The following is an 18,490-nucleotide window of genomic DNA, read 5'->3' on the forward strand; positions in this document are numbered from 1 at the left end:
TTTTGTAAAGTTCTTCTGTGTGTTCTCGCCACTTCTTCTTAATATCTTCTGCTTCTGTTAGGTCCATACCATTTTTGTCCTTTATTGTGCCCATCTCTGCATGAAAAGTTCCTTTGGTATCTCTCATTTTCTTGAAGAGATCTCTAGTCTTTCCCATTCTCTCTCTATTACAACTTAATCTTCCAGTATTTTCTAGACCTCAGTAACTAATCCAATAGGAGAGCACATTCAGCTATGTGCACTTCAGCACTCTCAGGCCTCAAGGAAGAGCAATTCATAGCCACACCACTTGGGCTGTCTTCACTATGGCTGAACAATCAGAACAAAAGGACAACAAGAATTTTATTCATCTGTGAGGGTTATACAATACTATCTGGAACAAAAGCTTTGTAATCATACTGATGTGGGACTGAATCCTGGTTTTATTTATAAACCACCACTTTAGCCAAATTTCTCAACCTCTCTAGCCCTCTTTCTATATTTTAGAAACTTGGGGTAAAGATAATAATATACAACTAGTTATACTGTTAAAGAAATTAAAACAGCTAGCTTGTGTAAAGCAACTAGCTTCACGATAAACATTTGTTCAGTTCAGTTCAGTTCAGTCACTCAGTCGTGTCCGACTCTTTGCAACCCCATGAATCACAGCACACCAGGCCTCCCTGTCCATCACCAACTCCCGGAGTTCACTCAAACTCACCTCCATCGAGTCAGTGATGCCATCCAGCCATCTCATTCTGTCATCCCTGTCTCCTCCACCCCCAATCCCTCCCAGCATCAGAGTCTTTTCCAGTGAGTCAACTCTTCACATGAGGTAGCCAAAGTATTGGAGCTTGAGTTCAAAAGCTGTGGTTCTTAGCTAACTACAGTAGTAAGGATTTAATGAAATAGTATGTGCAAAGCTCTGGTAACCTATCACAAGCTATGAACGTAATAACTGTGATTATGACAATGACAGCTTAAAGACAAGCAAATGCAATTATAGAAATATTTAGACTGGATATATCTTAGGGGCAGGGAAGGCAGAAGGCCAGCAGACTGGGTAAAAACCAAGGAGAACTTACATTTGATGTGCAGTGTAAATTTTTTTCAAAAGGTATATCTTTATTATAAAGTGTAAAAATGAATACAACTTTTAACGAAAGGAAAAAGAGTAACAAAATCAAGATAATCCATTCACCATCAGCCTTGACTGAGTTTTCCTCACTCTTCTTGAGAACATTTCAACCACTTCTTTTGTCTCATCTGCACATCTTTTTTAATCTTTTCTATTTGTAAAGAGGGCTTGCTTCCCTGATGGCTCAGACGGTAAAGAATCTGCCTGCAATGCAGGAGATCCAGTTTGATCCCTGGGTTGGGAAGATCCCCTGGAGAAGGGAATGATGAACCACTCCAGTATTCTTGCCTGGAGAACTTTTAGAGAAGAACAAGACAGAAAAAACTCTTAAAAGTTTATATTCAGTCAGCTTCTGAGAGTATTTCTGTGTACTACTTTATTTTACCAGAGCATCAAATGCTGGGGGATCACAGGGTTCTAGCCTTAGGCCACTACTCCTCTTTATACCCTATTTTTAGATACTTCACCTACTCTTATAAATCAACTGCTACATAAATGCTGATGACCTCCAAATTGATAACACAGGGCTGGACTCTCCTCTGGGTTTCAAACTTGTTGGACACTGTCAGTTTGACCAAAAGACATTTCTAACTCAACATATTCAAAACTGACCTTACCTACATTCCCTCCTAACTGGCCCTCTTCTAGTGTTCTCTAATTCAGTTGGTGGCATATAATCAATCCTTTAAACTAGAAACCCAGAAGATGTCCACAACTACTCCTCTACTCTTCAACAGTCACTCAGAAGTCCTCCCTATTTTACCTCCTGAATATTTCTCACATTGCCCTTGCCTTCCCCCTCTGCAACAATGTCATTGTTCAACACCTCCACCTTAGTTGATGGAACACATTTTCCTCCACCTTACAGAATAAAATTTAAGAATAACGCAAGGCCACTGCCTATTTTTCGAGGTTCATGTGTTATTATTCTTAGCTTCAAATTTATGTTTTATCAAAAAGTAAGCTACCCATAGTTTCTGGCCTGTATGTCACACTATTCTTGTCTCAGCTTTTGCTTACACTGTATCCTCTGCCTAAAATGAACACCTTTCTCTCCCTTTCTCTTGAAACTCCTACCTATCATTAAGAGTAATTCAGGTGCTATATTCCTTAGGAAGCTCTTCCTGAAACTACCTTCCTTCTTTTAAGGTTAAGTGCCCCTCTTCTGTACTCTCATTTTATCATGTGCTTTCTATGTATTGCACTTTCCATATAGTGTTTAAGTGTTTGTATATGTCTCTCTCCTCTACTGATTTCTGTAGTTCCGAGTCTAGCCTACAGCCTGACAAACCATAAATAATCAACAGATATTTATTTAATGGTTCAAAAGATGGAGAGGAAGGGAGAGAAGAAGGAAGAGAAGGAGAAGGGAATAAGAGGAACAAACCTGTGAGCCTCAGGCTTCTGAACTTTAGAAAAACTGTCAACTCCAGCTCAACCCCACAACTCGATCTCTGGTGGTGTTTTAGATAAGAGAAAAGACCAGGAAAGAACAGAGAAGAGATGCGAATAGGAAAACACAAAGATAGCCACACCCTAACTCCCCAAAACCTGTGAATACATGAAATGGTTAGTTAGAAAGAAGCTTTGCAAATGGGATTAAGAATCTTAATGTAGGAGATTACTCTGGATTATAAATACAAGGGTGTTTATAAATGAAAGAGGGAGGCAGGGGAGCCAGAGTCAGAAAAGGAGATGTGACTATGGAAGCAAAGGCTAGAGTGATGCAACTGCTGCTTTGGGGGCATAAGCCAAGGAATGTGGGCGGTCTCAAGGTTGGAAAACCCAAGGAAACAAGATTCTCTTCTACAGTCTCCAGAAGGAGACTTGATATTGATACCTGATATTGTACTTGATACTTGATATTAGTCTGCTGCTGCTGCTGCTAAGTCGCTTCAGTCGTGTCCAACTCTGTGCGACCCCACAGACAGCAGCCCACTAGGCTCCCCTGTCCCTGGGATTCTCCAGGCAAGAACACTGGAGTGGGTTGCCATTTCCTTCTTCAAAGCATGAAAGTGAAAAGTGAAAGTGAAAGTGAAGTCGTGTCCGACTCTTAGTGATTGCATGCAATCCCATGGATTGCAGCCTACCAGGCTCCTCCGTCCATGGGATTGTCCAGGCAAGAGTACTGGAGTGGGGTGCCATTGCCTTCTCCTAGTAAAACCCATTTTAGACTCCTGGCCTCCAGAGCTATAAGATAATAGATTAGTATTGTTTTAAGCCAATAAGTTGGTGGCAGTTTGTTATGGCAGCAACAGGAAAATAATACAAACATACAAAATAAGATATAATAAATAATATCGACAATTGTCTCAAAATATGAAGTCAAATTGCCACAGAACGTATCAGAATTCATTATTTTTTATAATTGTCTAAAATTTACAGTCACATATAAATTAATAAATAGATTGTCTAGACATAAAATGATAATTTATGGACTGATAATCTTTTTTTTATTAGAGGATAATTGCTTTATAGTGTTGTGTTAGTTTCTGCTGTACAACGAAGTGAATCCACTATATGTGTATATATATATCCTGTCTCTTGAACCATCCACCCCACCACTCCATCCCACCTATCCAGGTCATGACAGAGCAACAAGCTAGTCTGATAAGCTTTCAAAGACTGATATGACTAATCAAAGTAATTCTAGTTTTGAAGAACCATGATTTTAAGGGAAGTATTAGCAAGGAATCATGTCAAACACTGAATAATTTTAAAAGAGACTTTAATAAGCAGTCCAAAAGATGTTATATTTTTTCATTTCCATGACATTTAAATACAAAAGCAAATAAAAATAAGAATCTCATTTAATTGTTATAGGATCTGACTTTTTAAATACAGAGGTGCTATCTACATAATTGGCACACTTACATTATTTCTTCCCAACAATCACATTCACACATATGTCAAGATATCTAGAAAATGTTATAAGTACTAATATCTATATAGATTTATAGTAAGTCTCATGGCCAGGGTGTAAACAACTTACTTTCCTTTGTCCTTCAACCATTCTGGGTTCTTTTCCTCTTCTTTTAAATCACAAAGTTCAGGAATATCAGTATTCATTGCTCTTCGTGCCTCTGCTTGTTTATGTAGCCACTGAAATGAGAATGCGTTTAATGAAGGACACAACTGTTCCTTTTAGATTTCCCATCTTCCTACCTAACATACTATTTGTTATGTACTGAATGTTTGTGTGCTCCAAAATTCATATGGTGAAGCCCTAACCACCCATGTGATGGTATTTGGGACTATGGCCCTTGGGCGATAACTAAGTTTGGATGAGGTCATGAGGATGAGGCCCCCAAAACAGGATTAGTATCCGTATAAGAGGAGAAAGAAACTAGAGGGCATGCTCTTTTCTACACCTCACCCCCATATCCTGACCTTTGACTTCTCAGCCTCCGGAACTGTGAGAAATAATTGTCTGTTCTTAGAGCCAGTGAGTCTATGTACTTTGTAACAATATTCTAAGCAGACTGATATAATATTTGAAAATGGTGATTTTAAACTTCCAACTTTTATACATTTTCAAGTTTCTTTTTTAATTTCACTAGCTATTAAGATCAAATATATAACAATTTCTAGTTCAAACTCTGTCCAAACTTCTGATAGTTCATGTGAATATTATTTTACTTTTCTTGTTTAAAATATATATGTATTTTTACATTATAAAAATATATAAATTATTTTTAAATAATGATAATTTTATAGTTATAGAAATCCTTTTATAAATAATGAAATACAGAAATATATTGCTAATATTAAGAAAAAAGTTAATATTTATAAATTGTCATTATATATTAAGAAAGTTCAATTATTTTCACAATTTTTCAACTGAGAGAGGTATCAGTTCGTACCTTATAGTAAAAAATAAATAAAAGCAGATCTTAGAATTCTTAGTGCTTATACAACTAAATATATGACATTCAAAATCCCAGAGCTCAGGAATTTATAAATGAAAGATATCAATGCCAAATGTTGCATTAGAAATACTTGATGTTACTAATTAATTGTAATAAAATAGTTATAATAAATTTACAAATCTTTTCTTACCACAACACACGTAGTCCCAAAGTTTACAAATCTATTATGGAAAATGATGTATTTAATAAAATAAATGCATATGCAACAGATCATCTCCTAGAATAAGCAACAACACTATTAAATCAACATTTTCTCATCAGCATTCTGAAGCCAAAAAAAATAGATTCTGCAAAATATATTTTTCTCAAAAAGAAATATTAAATTTTTTTATGAAGTAATATCTTTAGTGCAATGAATACTTTTAAAATTCAGATCCGGTAAGTTTCAACATATGAAGTAAAAAATTAAGTATTCTCATTTGTGGTGACTGTAACTAACAGCAAGTCTACCAACCTCCTCTTCTTCTGCTACTTGTGATTCCCGGAGAGCTGTCGGGAATACTCGAGGAGTAAAGCTGATTTTAATACTGCCAACAGAGCGAGGAGCAGGAATACTGTCTTCCTTTAACTTCTCAAAAAATATATTTTCTGAATTTCTCCCTTCAAAAACAATATTAGCAATAAGTTATTTATCTCTTATTTCCTAGTTAACAATCAAACATACTTTTAAGGCAATTACCCGTTAAAGTTACTTTTAAAATCCTATACAAATAATCCAAACATATTTTCTACAGGAAGGAATGTAAAATTCCTCATTGAAATTATGGAAGCTAATTATCTGTTCTTTAATCAATGACTTCAGCTACTTTTCTGGGGTTCTCTTTGTTAAACCACACAGTATCTAACTTACATTATTTATAGAGGACGGCACTCTTAAAACCTACGTCAACTCTACAGGAGGGCACCTAGGCAAAGTCATCACTTTCCATAAGCTCCTACAGCAGTATCTTCTATAGGCCTCCTGGTAATGACAGAAAAGATTTTCAGCTATTAGGGAAAGCTAATGGGAACAGGCAAAGAGTTATGATGAAAAGCTATACATCTGTACAAAGGCAGTTAGATATAATAATTGTTCAGTCAATATAAGAGAAAATATTAATCTATATATCAGAATATAAACTATATAAGTAAAAGGAAGGAAAGGTACTAAAAAGTGAAAATATCAAAACTGATCAAAAATGATTTTATACAAACATGATAGTTTGTATCTTTGAAATAAAATGAACACATATAATTAAGATATAAAATTTCCACTTTAAAGAAAAACTGAAAAGGGCCTGAATTAACATTTCAAAGGGAGGAAAGAGGGGATAGGGAAGAAAGAATAAGGACTCAAACTAGAAAGTAACATCAACAAAAATTTAAACAATTTCTATAGATGGTTCCAAATAGGAAAAGGAGTATGTCAAGGTTGTATATTGTCACCCTGCTTATTTAACTTATATGCAGAGGACATCATGAGGAACGCTGGGCTGGAAGAAGCACAAGCTGGAATCAAGATTGCTGGGAGAAATATCAAGAACCTCAGATATGCAGATGACACCACCCTTATGGCAGAAAGTGAAGAGGAACTCAAAAGCCTCTTGATGAAAGTGAAAGAGGAGAGTGAAAAGGTTGGCTTGAAGCTCAACATTCAGAAAACGAAGATCATGGCATCTGGTCCCATCACTTCATGGGAAATAGATGGGGAAGCAGTGGAAACAGTGTCAGACTTTATTTTTTTGGGCTCCCAAATCACTGCAGATGCTGATTGCAGCCATGAAATTAAAAGACGCTTGCTCCTTGGAAGGAAAGTTATGACCAACCTAGATAGCATATTAAAAAGCAGAGACATTACTTTGCCAACAAAGGTCCATCTAGTCAAGGCTATGGTTTTTCCCGTGGTCATGTATGGATGTGAGAGTTGGACTGTGAAGAAAGCTGAGTGCCGAAGAATTGATGCTTTTGAACTGTGGTGTTGGAGAAGACTCTTCAGAGTCCCTTGGACTGCAAGGAGATCCAACCAGTCCATTCTAAAGGAGATCAATCCTGGGTGTTCATTGGAAGGACTGATGCTAAAGCTGAAACTCCAATACTTTGGCCACCTCATGCGATGAGTTGACTCACCGGAAAAGAGTCTGATGCTAGGAGGGACTGGGGGTGGGAGGAGGCGGGGACAACAGAGAATGAGATGGCTGGATGGCATTACCGACTCGATGGACATGAGTTTGAGTGAACTCCAGGAGCTGGTGATGGACAGGGAGGCTTGGCATGCTGTGATTCATGGGGTAGCAAAGAGTCGGACACGACTGAGCGACTGAACTGAACTGAACTGATAGATGGTTGTGGTTGGGAATGCTATCATCCAGTGTCCTATCAATTCTCCCCTCTTTGTTTAAGAGTAGGTGTAGTTACGTGCCAAACCTGACACAACAGAACGTGAATATAAGTGATGTATACAATTTACAGATCATCATTTTACCGGTAAATCTACTTGCAGTGGACATCTTCTTTCCCCATCCCACTGGCTAAAAAACAATGCCAACTGCATTATCCACCTTGGACACACAGATGGAAGACAAATAATGGTACAGTAGATGTTAACCCACCAGACTGGAAGGCCCTGTGGAACAAAGACATCAATCAAGCCTAGATTGATGACCATTCAGTTCAGTTCAGTTCAGTCGCTCAGTCGTGTCCGACTCTCCGCGACCCCATGTATTACATAATAAGTATTAATAACATTCAATTTTGATCTTATTTGATCTATGACTTTGTGTGCTGTGCTGTACTGAATCACTCAGTTGTATCCATTCTTTGTGATCCCAGGGACTGCAGCCTGCCAGTCCAAGGGGATTCTCCAGACAAGAATACTGGAGTGGATTGCCATGTCCTCCAGTGGATCATACCAGTCGAGGGATCAAACCCAGGTCTTCCACATTGCAGGCAGATTCTTTACCATCTGAGCCTCCCGGGAAAGCCAAGAATACTGGAGTGGGTAGCCTATTCTTTCTCCAAGGGATCATTCCAACCCATGAATTAGGTTGGGGTCTCCATCACTGCAGGCAGATTCTTTACCAACTGAGCTACCAGGGAAGCCCAATATATGATTTTGGACCTCTTATTTCAGTAAATGGCTTGAACCTACCTAATACAATGTCTCAAGAATTTTATACTACTATTCACTTATGAAGCCAGGAGACATTCCTAGATATTTAAGAACTAAGTAAATACACCATCCAGCCATCTTTTCTGAGTAAATTACTCAAAGAAATGTATCAGGACATGGAAAAATAAAATTAAGAACTCAGGAGTGGAAAACTTGAGGGTAAAAATGAAAAATGATAGCCTGCTGTTGTTGTTGAGTCACTTAAATCATGTCCAACTATTTGTGACCCTTTGAACTGCAGCATACCAGGCTTCTCTGTCCTTCACTATCTCCCACAGTTTGCTCAAATTCACGTCCAATGTGTCAATGATGCCATCCAACCATCTCATCCTCTAATGCCCCCTTCTCCTCTTACCCTGAATCTTTCCCAGCATACGGTTTTTCCAATGAGTTGGCTCTTTCCATCAGGTGGCCAAAGTATTGGAACTTCAGCTTCAGCATCAGTCCTTTCAGTGAATATTCAGGGTTGATCCCCTTTAGGACTGACTGGTGTGATTTCCTTGCTCTCCAAGGGACTCTCAAGAGTCTTCTCCAGCACCAAAACTCAAAAGTATCAGTTCTTCACTGCTCAGCCTTCTTTACGGTCCAGCTCTCACATCAGTACATGACTACCAGAAAAATCATAGCTTTGACTATACAGACCTTTGTCAGTTCAGTTCACTTCAGTTCAGTCGCTCAGTCGTGTCTGACTCTTTGCAACCCCATGAATCACAGCATGCCAAGTCTCCCTGTCCATCACCAACTCCCGGAGTTCACTCAGACTCAAGTCCACAGAGTCGGTGATGCCATCCAGCCATCTCATTCTCTGTCGTCCCCGTCTTCTCCCGCCCCCAATCCCTCCCAACATCAGAGTCTTTTCCAGTGAGTCAACTCTTCACATGAGGTGGCCAAAGTATTGGAGTTTCAGCTTTAGCATCAGTCCTTCCAATGAACACCCAGGATTGATCTCCTTTAGAATGGACTGGTTGGATCTCCTTGCGGTCCAAGGGACTCTCAAGAGTCTTCTCCAACACCACAGTTCAAAAGCATCAATTCTTCGGCGCTCAGCTTTCTTCACAGTCCAACTCTCACATGCATACATGACCACGGGAAAAACCATAGCCTTGACTAGACGGACCTTTGTTGGCAAAGTAATGTCTCTGCTTTTTAATATGCTATCTAGGTTGGTCATAACTTTCCTTCCAAAGAGCAAGCGTCTTTTAATTTCATGGCTGCAATCAGTATCTGCAGTGATTTGGGAGCCCAAAAAAATAAAGTCTGACACTATTTCCCCTGTTTCCCCATCTATTTCCCATGAAGTGATGGGACTAGATGCCATGATCTTCGTTGTCTGAATGAATGTTGAGCTTCAAGCCAACCTTTTCACTCTCCTCTTTCACTTTCATCAAGAGGCTTTTGAGTTCCTCTTCACTTTCTGCCATAAGGGTGGTGTCATCTGCATATCTGAGGTTATTGATATTTCTCCCGGCAATCTTGATTCCAGCTTGTGCTTCTTCCAGCCCAGCGTTCCTCATGATGTACTCTGCATATAAGTTAAATAAGCAGGGTGACAATATACAACCTTGACGTACTCCTTTTCCTATTTGGAACAGGTCTGTTGTTCCATGTACAGTTCTGACTGTTGCTTCCTGACCTGCATACAGGTTTCTCAAGAGGCAGGTCAGGTGGTCTGGGATTCCCATCTCTTTCAGAATTTTCCACAGTTTATTGTGATCTACACAGTCAATGGCTTTGGCATAGTCAATGAAGCAGAAACAGATGTTTTTCTGAAACTCTCTTGCTTTCTCCATGATCCAGCAGATGTTGGCAATTTGATCTCTGGTGCCTCTGCCTTTTGCAAAACCTGGTTGAACATCTGGAAGTTCACGGTTCACGTATTGCTGAAGCCTGGCTTGGAGAATTTTGAGCATGACTTTACTAGCGTGTGAGATGAGTGCAATTGTGCGGTAGTTTGAGCATTCTTTGGCATTGCCTTTCTTTGGGATTGGAATGAAGACTGACCTTTTCCAGTCCTGTGGCCACTGCTGAGTTTTCCAAATTTGCTGGCATATTGAGTGCAGCACTTTCACAGCATCATCTTTCAAGATTTGAAATAGCTCAACTGGAATTCCATCACCTCCACTAGCTTTGTTCATAGTGATGCTTTCTAAGGCCCACTTGACTTCACATTCCAAGATGTCTGGCTCTAGGTCAGTGATCACATTATTGTGACTATCCTGGTCGTGAAAATCTTTTTTGTACAGTTCTTCTGGGTATTCTTGCCACCTCTTCTTAATATCTTCTGCTTCTGTTAGGTCCATACCATTTCTGTCCTTTATCGAGCCCATCTTTGCATGAATTGTTCTCTTGATATCTCTAATTTTCTTGAAGAGATCTCTTGTTTTTCCTATTCTGTTGTTTTCCTCTATTTCTTTGCATCGATCACTGAGGAAGGCTTTCTTATCTCTCCTTGCTATTCTTTAGAACTCTGCATTCAGATGCTTATATCTTTCCTTTCCTCCTTTGCTTTTGACTTCCCTTCTTTTCACAGCTATTTGTAAGGCCTCCTCAGACAGCCATTTTTCTTTTTTGCATTTCTTTTCCATGGGGATGGTCTTGGTCCCTGTCTCCTTTACAATGTCACGAACCTCCGTCCAGAGTTCATCAGGCACTCTATCTATCAGATCTAGTCCCTTAAATCTATTTCTTTTGACAAAATGTGTTCCACTGGAGAAGGGAATGGCAAACCACTTCAGGATACTTGCCTTGAGAACTCCATGAACAGTATCAAAAGGCAAAATGATAGGATACTGAATGAGGAATTCCCCAGGTCGGTAGGTGCCCAGTATGCTACTGGAGATCAGTGGAGAAATAACTCCAGAAAGAATGAAGGGATGGAGCCAAAGCAAAACAAATACCCAGTTGTGGATGTGACTGGTGATAGAAGAAAGGTCCGATGTTGTAAAAAGCAATATTGCATAGGAACCTGGAATGTTAGGTCCATGAATCAAGGCAAATTAGAAGTGGTCAAACAGGAGATGACAAGAGTGAACGTCAACATTCTAGGAATCAGTGAACTAAAATGGACTGGAATGGGTGAATTTAACTCAGATGATCATTATATCTACTACTGTGGGCAGGAATCCCTTAGAAGAAATGGAGTAGCCATCATGGTCAACAAAAGAGTCCGAAATGCAGTACTTGAATGCAATCTTAAAAATGATAGAATGATTTCTGTTCATTTCCAAGGCAAACCATTCAATATTACAGTAATCCAAGTCTATGCCCCAACCAGTAATGCTGAAGAAGCTGAAGTTGAACGGATCTATGAAGAGCTACAAGACCTTTTAGAACTAACACCAAAAAAAAGATGTCCTTTTCATTATAGGGGACTGGAATGCAAAAGTAGGAAGTCAAGAAACACCTGGAGTAACAGGCAAATTTGGCCTTGGAGCATGAAATGAAGCAGGGCAAAGGCTAATAGAGTTTTGCCAAGAGAACGCACTGGTTATAGCAAACACCCTCTTCCAACAACACAAGCGAAGACTCTACACATGGACATTACCAGATGGTCAAGACCGAAATCAGATTGATTATATTCTTTGCAGCCAAACATGGAGAAGCTCTATACAGACCTTTGTCAGCAAAGTGATCTCTCTGTTTTTTAATACACTGTTTAGATTTGTCATAGCTTTCCTTCCAAGGAGTAAGCATCTTTTAAATTCATGGCTAGAGTCACCATCCAAGTGATCTGGGAGCCCAAGAAAATAAAATCTGTCACTGCTTCTATTTACTGTGAAGTGATGGACCCAGATGCCATGACCTTAGTTTTTTGAATTCTGAGTTTTAAGCCAGCTTTTTCACTCTCCTTCTTCACCCTCATCAAGAGACTTCTTAGTTTCTCTTCACTTTCTGCCATTAGAGTGATGTCATCTGCATATTTGAGGTTATTAACATTTCTCCCAGCACTCCTGATTTCAGCTTGTGATTCATCCAGCCCGGTACTCTGCATAGAAGTTAAACGAGCAGGGTGACAATATACAGCCTTGACATACTCCTTTCCCAACGTGAAACAAGTCAGTTGTTTCATGTCTGATTCTAACAGTTGCTCCTTGATCTGCAAACAGCTTTCTCAGGAGGCAGGTAAGGTGGTCTGGTGTTCCCATCTCTTTAAGAATTTTCCATAGTTTGTTGTGATCTACACAGTCAAAGGATTTAGTGTAGTAAATGAAGCAGATGTTTTTCGGGAATTCCCTTGCTCTCTCTATGATCCAATGAATGCTGGCAATTTGATCTCTTGTTCCTCTACCTTTTTGAAATCCAGTTTGTACATCTGGAATTTCTCAATTCACATACTACTCAAGCCTAGCTTGAAGGATTTTGAGCATTGCCGTGCTAGGATGTGAAATGAGCATAATTGTATGGTAGTTTGAACGTTCTTTGGCATTGCCTTTACTTGGGATTGAAATAGAAACTGACCTTTTCCAGTCCTGTGGTCACTGCTGAGTTTTCCAAATTTGCTGGTAAATTGTGTGCAGCACTTTCACAGCATCATATTTTAGGATCTGAAATAGCTCAGCTGTAATTCCATCACCTCCCCTAGCTTTGTTCGTAGTAATGCTTCTTAAGGCCCACTTGACTTCACACTCCAGGATGTCTGGCTCTAGGTGAGTAATTACACCATCATGATTATCTGGGTCATAAAGATCTTCTTTGTATAGTTCTTCTGTGTATTCTTGCCACCTCTTCTCAATATCTTCTGCTTCTGTTAGGTCCATACCATTTTTGTCCTTTATTGTGCCCATCTTTGCATGGAATGTTCCCTTGGTATCTCTAATTTTTTTGACGAGATCTCTAGTCTTTCCTATTGTTTTCCTATATTTCTTTGCACTGATCACTGAGGAAGGCTTTCTTATCTCTCTTTGCTATTCTTTGAATCTCTGCATTCAAATGGGTACATCTTTCCTTTTCTCCTTTGCCTTTCGCTTCTCTTCTTTTCTCAGCTATTTATAAGGCCTCCTCAGACAACCACTTTGCCTTCTTACATTTATTTTTCTTGGGGATGGTTTTGGTCACTGCCTCCTGTACAGTGTTATGAACCTTCATCTATAATTCTTCAGGCATCTGTCTACCAGATATAATCCCCGGCATCTATTTGTCACCTCCACTGTACAATCATAAGGGATTTGATTTAGGCCATACCTGAACGGCCTAGCAGTTTCCCCTACTTTCTTCAATTAAAGCCTGAATTTTACAATAAGGAGCTCATGACTGGAAACAGTCAGCTCCAGGTCTTGTTTTTACTGAGTGTAGAGAGCTTCTCCATCTTCAGCTGCAGAGAATAAAACCAAACTGATTCCAGTATTGACCATCTAGGGATGTCCATGTATAGAGTCATTTCTTGTGTTGTTGGAAGAGGGTGTTTGCAATGACCAGTATGTTTCCTTGACAAAACTGTTAGTTTTTGCCTTGCTTCATTTTGTATTCCAAGGCCACACTTGCCTATTACTCCATGAATTTCTTGACTTCCTACTTTTGCATTCCAATCCCTAATGATGAAAAGGACATCTTTTTATGGTGTTAGTTCTACAAGGTCTTTATAAAACGATTCAACTTCAGCTTCTTTGGCATTAGTGGCTGGGGCATAGACTTGGATTACTGTGATGTTGAATGGTTTGCCACGGAAACAAACCAAGATCATTTCTGTTGCTTTTGAGATTGCACCCCAGTACTGCATATTAGACTTTTTGTTGACTGTGAGGGCTACTCCATTTCTTCTAAGGGATTCTTGCCCACAGTAGTAGGTATAATGGTTAACTGAATTAAATTCCCCCATTCCCATCCAATTTAGTTCACTGTTTCCTAAGATATCAATGTTCACTCTTGCCACCTTCTGCTTGACCAGTTTCAATTTACCTTGATTCATGGGCCTAACATTCCAGGTTCCTATGTAATACTGTTCTTTACAGCATCAGACTATACTTTTAATACCAGGTACATTCACAACTAAGCATCGTTTTTGCTTTGGTCCAGCCTTTCTATACATTTGTAAATTTCTTAAAAATTTTCCCTAATAACTGGAGGACAAAAAAATTATGATGGCTTACAAAATATTTGCAACCACATGACAATGAAAAAACAAGATGACAAGACTTAATGAATGTATTAATGTAGTATTTAAGAGAAAAAAGTTACACTTCATATGCATGAATTAAAAGATTCAAAAATTATATAAAAAACAGAGAAAACTCAAAGAAACTAGGAGCAGACAAATAAAAATACACACACGAATTAATGCAATAGAAAACAAATAAACAATAAAAGAAGCAACAACATCCAAAACTGCTTTTTGGAATAGACTAATGAAATTTGCAAAATGATGCAATAATTGATTAAGGAAAAATAAAATAGTATTAGGAACAAATATATGGTTTTTCAGATTCTTTTACATTATAGGTTACTACAAGACATTGAAAACAGTTCCCTGTGCTATACAGCAGGTCCCTGTTTTTCTATTTTACAAATGCTGCTGGTAAACTGCTCCAGTTGTGTCTGACTTTCTGCAAACCCATGGAACATAGCCTGCCAGGCTCCTCTGTCCATGGGATTCTCCAGGCAAGAATACTGGAGTGTGTATTTTACATATAGTAGTATGTATCTGTTAATCCCAAACTCCTCCTTTCTTTCTCCCTCCACAACCCCTCACTAAAAAAATTTAAAATTATTCCTTATATGTAGAATCGAGAACAAAAAATGGACTCAGTTACAGAGAGCAGACTGGTGGCTGTCAGAGATGGGGGTTGGGACGTGGACAAAATGGGTGATGGTGATCAAACAGTACAAACTTCTAGTCATAAAATAAACAAGTCCTAGGAATGAAATGTATAGCCTGATGACTATAGTTAATACACTGTACTTTATATTTGAAAGTTTTTAAGAGTAAATCTTAGAAGTTCTCATAAGAAAAAATAGTGTAACGATTGTATGGTGCTGGACAGATTTACTAGATTTACTGTGGTGATCATTTCACAATATATACATATATCAAAACATTAAACATAATAAGTCAGTTATATCCAAATTTTAAAAAAGATTTTAAAAAAATCATTTCCTTTCCTGTTTCTCCCTTCTCTCTTCCTAATATTTCTATTATTTGAATGTTGGGACAATGTGGATGAATACTCTAGTTGTTTTATCTGTTCTATTTTATTTAATTACATTAATTTATCTGTTTATTTATTGTTATTTGGCTGCATCAGGTCTTAGTTGTGGCACCCAGGATCTTCGTTGTGTTATGTGGAAGATTTCATTCTGGAACACGGACTCTGCAGTTGCAGAGTGCAGGCTCCAGAGTAGGTGGGCTTCAGTAGTTGCAGCGTGCAGGTTATCCAGTGGTGGCACATAGGCTCCAGCGCATGTGGGTTCAGTAGCTGCAGTGCCCAGGCTTAGCTGCTCTGCAGCATGTGGAATCTTAGTTCCCCAACCAGGGATTGAACCCGTCTCCCCTGAATTGCAAGACAGATTCTTTACCACGGGACCATGAGAGAAGCTCCATCTTTTCTATTTTAAAATTTCTTTGTCATTTTGTTCTATTTTCTGGAAAAAATTTACTACTGAATGTTTTATACATTTTAAATTTCCAAACTGATTTTTTGGAAAATTCTTTATTACAGCCTCTTGTTTTTGTTCAAGGGTTAAAATATGTTTTCATCTCTCTGAGGACATTTATTATGGTTCTTTTTAAGTCTTCTTCCATTCCTACTAGTTTCATACCTAGTTGTTCCAAGTTACATTTTTCTGTTTGGTTCTTGGCTATCTGTTCATATTAAAAATGCTAAGTATAAATATTCTGACTGGAAGTTCTGTGTACATGAATCTGAAGATTGTTGATGAATAAGCTTCAGCATGGTTAATTAGCTGGGCCATTAAAAATGACAAGGTTTTTGCATTCTAGTTGGCTTCCCTGTACATGAATTGTTCAATCTGCATCCCAGGTGCACTGGGCTCATGTATGCATACGGCAGAGAGTATAGGACCTGAAGGGATCTCTTGAATCAGTATTTAGATTTTCATAATGTAGAATTTCACTCAATCTCTGTATTTTCAGAGCAGAATCTCATCGAGTCCTCAAGTGAACAGAAAGTAAACCTCCAGCTGTCTGCTGTGATAGGGGAGGAGAACTGGTAAGCAAAGCCTTACTTGCTTTCAACCAGCCTTATTTTCTCCAGACTTATGCTTGCTCCTGCTTTTAAAAGTACCTAGCTCTTGCCTAGAAAATCCCATGGATGGAGGAGCCTGGTGGGCTGCAGTCTGTGGGGTCGCTAAGGGTTGGACACGACTGAGCGACTTCACTTACACTTTTCACTTTCACACACTGGAGAAGGAAATGGCAACCCACTCCAATGTTCTTGCCTGGAGAATCCCAGGGAAGGGGGAGTCTGGTGGGCTTCCGTCTATGGGGTCGCACAGGGTCGGACACGACTGAAGTGACTTAGCAGCAGCAGCAGCAGCAGCTCTACCAAGTTGAGAATGGAAAAATTCACGTGTTCTGAAATCTCATCTTTCCCTCTACAATGCTTATAGTAGCTTAGCAAATAAGATAGCTCAGCACCACAAAATTAGTTCAACACAACAGGCTGATACCGTTAACTGACTTCAAGAGTTTATCCCTTTTAAACAAAGCTCTTCCTAACAAGACAAGGAAGTTCCCATAGTCATGTAACTAATTAATGTTCTTTGATTTCACTTTCCCTTATAAAAACAGACATAAAGGCAAGGACCCTCAAATGAAACCACTTGGGGGATGGCCTCACTATGCCTGGCCCTAAGCACTACTGTGGAATAATAAGAATTTGAGGAAATCATATACACTTTGATGCTTTCGTGCTTAAAAATAATAAACATTTTTTTCCAATTTTATTGAGAAATAATTCATATACAATAACTGTACTTATTTTAAATCATATCAAATGAGTTCTGATAGATATACATGCTCACAAAATCACAATCAAGACAGAAAATTTCTATCATCTCTAAGAGCCCCCTATAGCTCTGTGCAGTTCATTCTTTCCTTTTAATCCTGGTCTTAGGCAACCACCAATGCGCCCTCTTGTCTTAATGCAGCAGTTAGGACCTCTAGTATAATGCTGAATGAAGCACTAAAAACAGACATGTTTGCCTTACTCTTCAACCTCAAGGGAAAAATACGCATTATTTCATCAGTAAATAGGATGTTTGCTATAGGTTTTTGTGTAGAAGGCCCTTACCAGATCAAGAAAATTTCTAGTCCTAGTTTTTTAAGCAATTTTTATTATACATGGGTGTTGGATTTTGTCAAATGCCTTTTTGTAATATTGAAATAATCATGTCTTTCCTTCAGTTAACAATACTGAATGATTTTCAAAAGCTAAATCAACCTTGCCTTCCATTAGCCATTTCCAGCCGTCAAAATTCTCTAGGATACGTGAACAACAAACACAATTAAAGTGGTTTAATCATAGATGGGTTTGTTTTTCTCACTTAACAAGTTTGAAGAAAGATACTCCAGCATGATTTATAAGCTCTCCAATATCATTAATGTCCCAAGTGCCTCCTTCTTCCCTGTTCCATCACTCTTAATGTATGGCTTACCTCTTAATGATCTCAAGACGATAGCTTATGCATTTCCTGGCATAGATCTTCATCTTAGGTAGAAAAAGGAAAGAGGAAGCAAGCAAAAAGGAACTGGGGACACTTATCTTGGAAAAGTAATACTTTTCTATAAGTCATTAGCACATTTCTGTTTCAAGAGTCAGAGTTGTGTCACTTGGCTACATGTCATACATATGTATGACAAGTGACATACATGTGTCAAGGTACATACAGATATGTATGTGTGACATACATATACATACAAGTGACATGCATATACAAATGACATACACGTGTCATTTGCCTACAAGAGAGTCTGAGGGAGCTGAAGGTGAATTTTGTTTTCCTTTTTTCTTTTAACTAATTTAAAATTACTTTGAAAAATGGTTCACTGTTTGAGCCTTAATTTTTTTCCATTTTATAATAAAAAGTTTCAAATATGTACAAAAGTAGACAGGAAAGAATCACCATCATGCATTCGTAACGTGACTTCAATGATCAACTCATGGCCAACACCACTCATCATTACCTCTATCCACTTTCACATACCACACTATTTTGAAGCAAACCTCAGACATTGTATTTTTTAATCAATAAATATTTCAGTAGTCACCTCTACAAGATGAGTACATTATAAACCTAATTATAATATCATTATCACATGTAAAGAAAAAAAATGTAATTATT

The 18,490-nt window shown here is 38.5% G+C and overlaps 1 protein-coding gene across 2 annotated transcripts in view; it reads right to left on the minus strand.

Moving 5' to 3' along the window:
• DNAAF4 (dynein axonemal assembly factor 4) overlaps positions 1–18,490 on the minus strand; it is a 79,684-nt gene that overhangs the window by 17,618 nt on the left and 43,576 nt on the right. For both annotated transcript variants that reach the window (XM_088839630.1, XM_055436790.2), the window contains exons 5-6: positions 5,501–5,646; positions 4,110–4,219 (exon numbers count right to left, since the gene is read on the minus strand). In XM_088839630.1, coding sequence (XP_088695756.1) covers positions 4,110–4,219; positions 5,501–5,646 — 256 coding nt within the window. The remainder of the gene's footprint in view (positions 1–4,109; positions 4,220–5,500; positions 5,647–18,490) is intronic.

The sequence above is a fragment of the Moschus berezovskii genome, chromosome 9, assembly GCF_049115385.1.
Source record: "Moschus berezovskii isolate FMDL1 chromosome 9, NW_MosBer_1.0, whole genome shotgun sequence".
In the NCBI taxonomy this organism is placed as follows: domain Eukaryota; kingdom Metazoa; phylum Chordata; class Mammalia; order Artiodactyla; family Moschidae; genus Moschus; species Moschus berezovskii.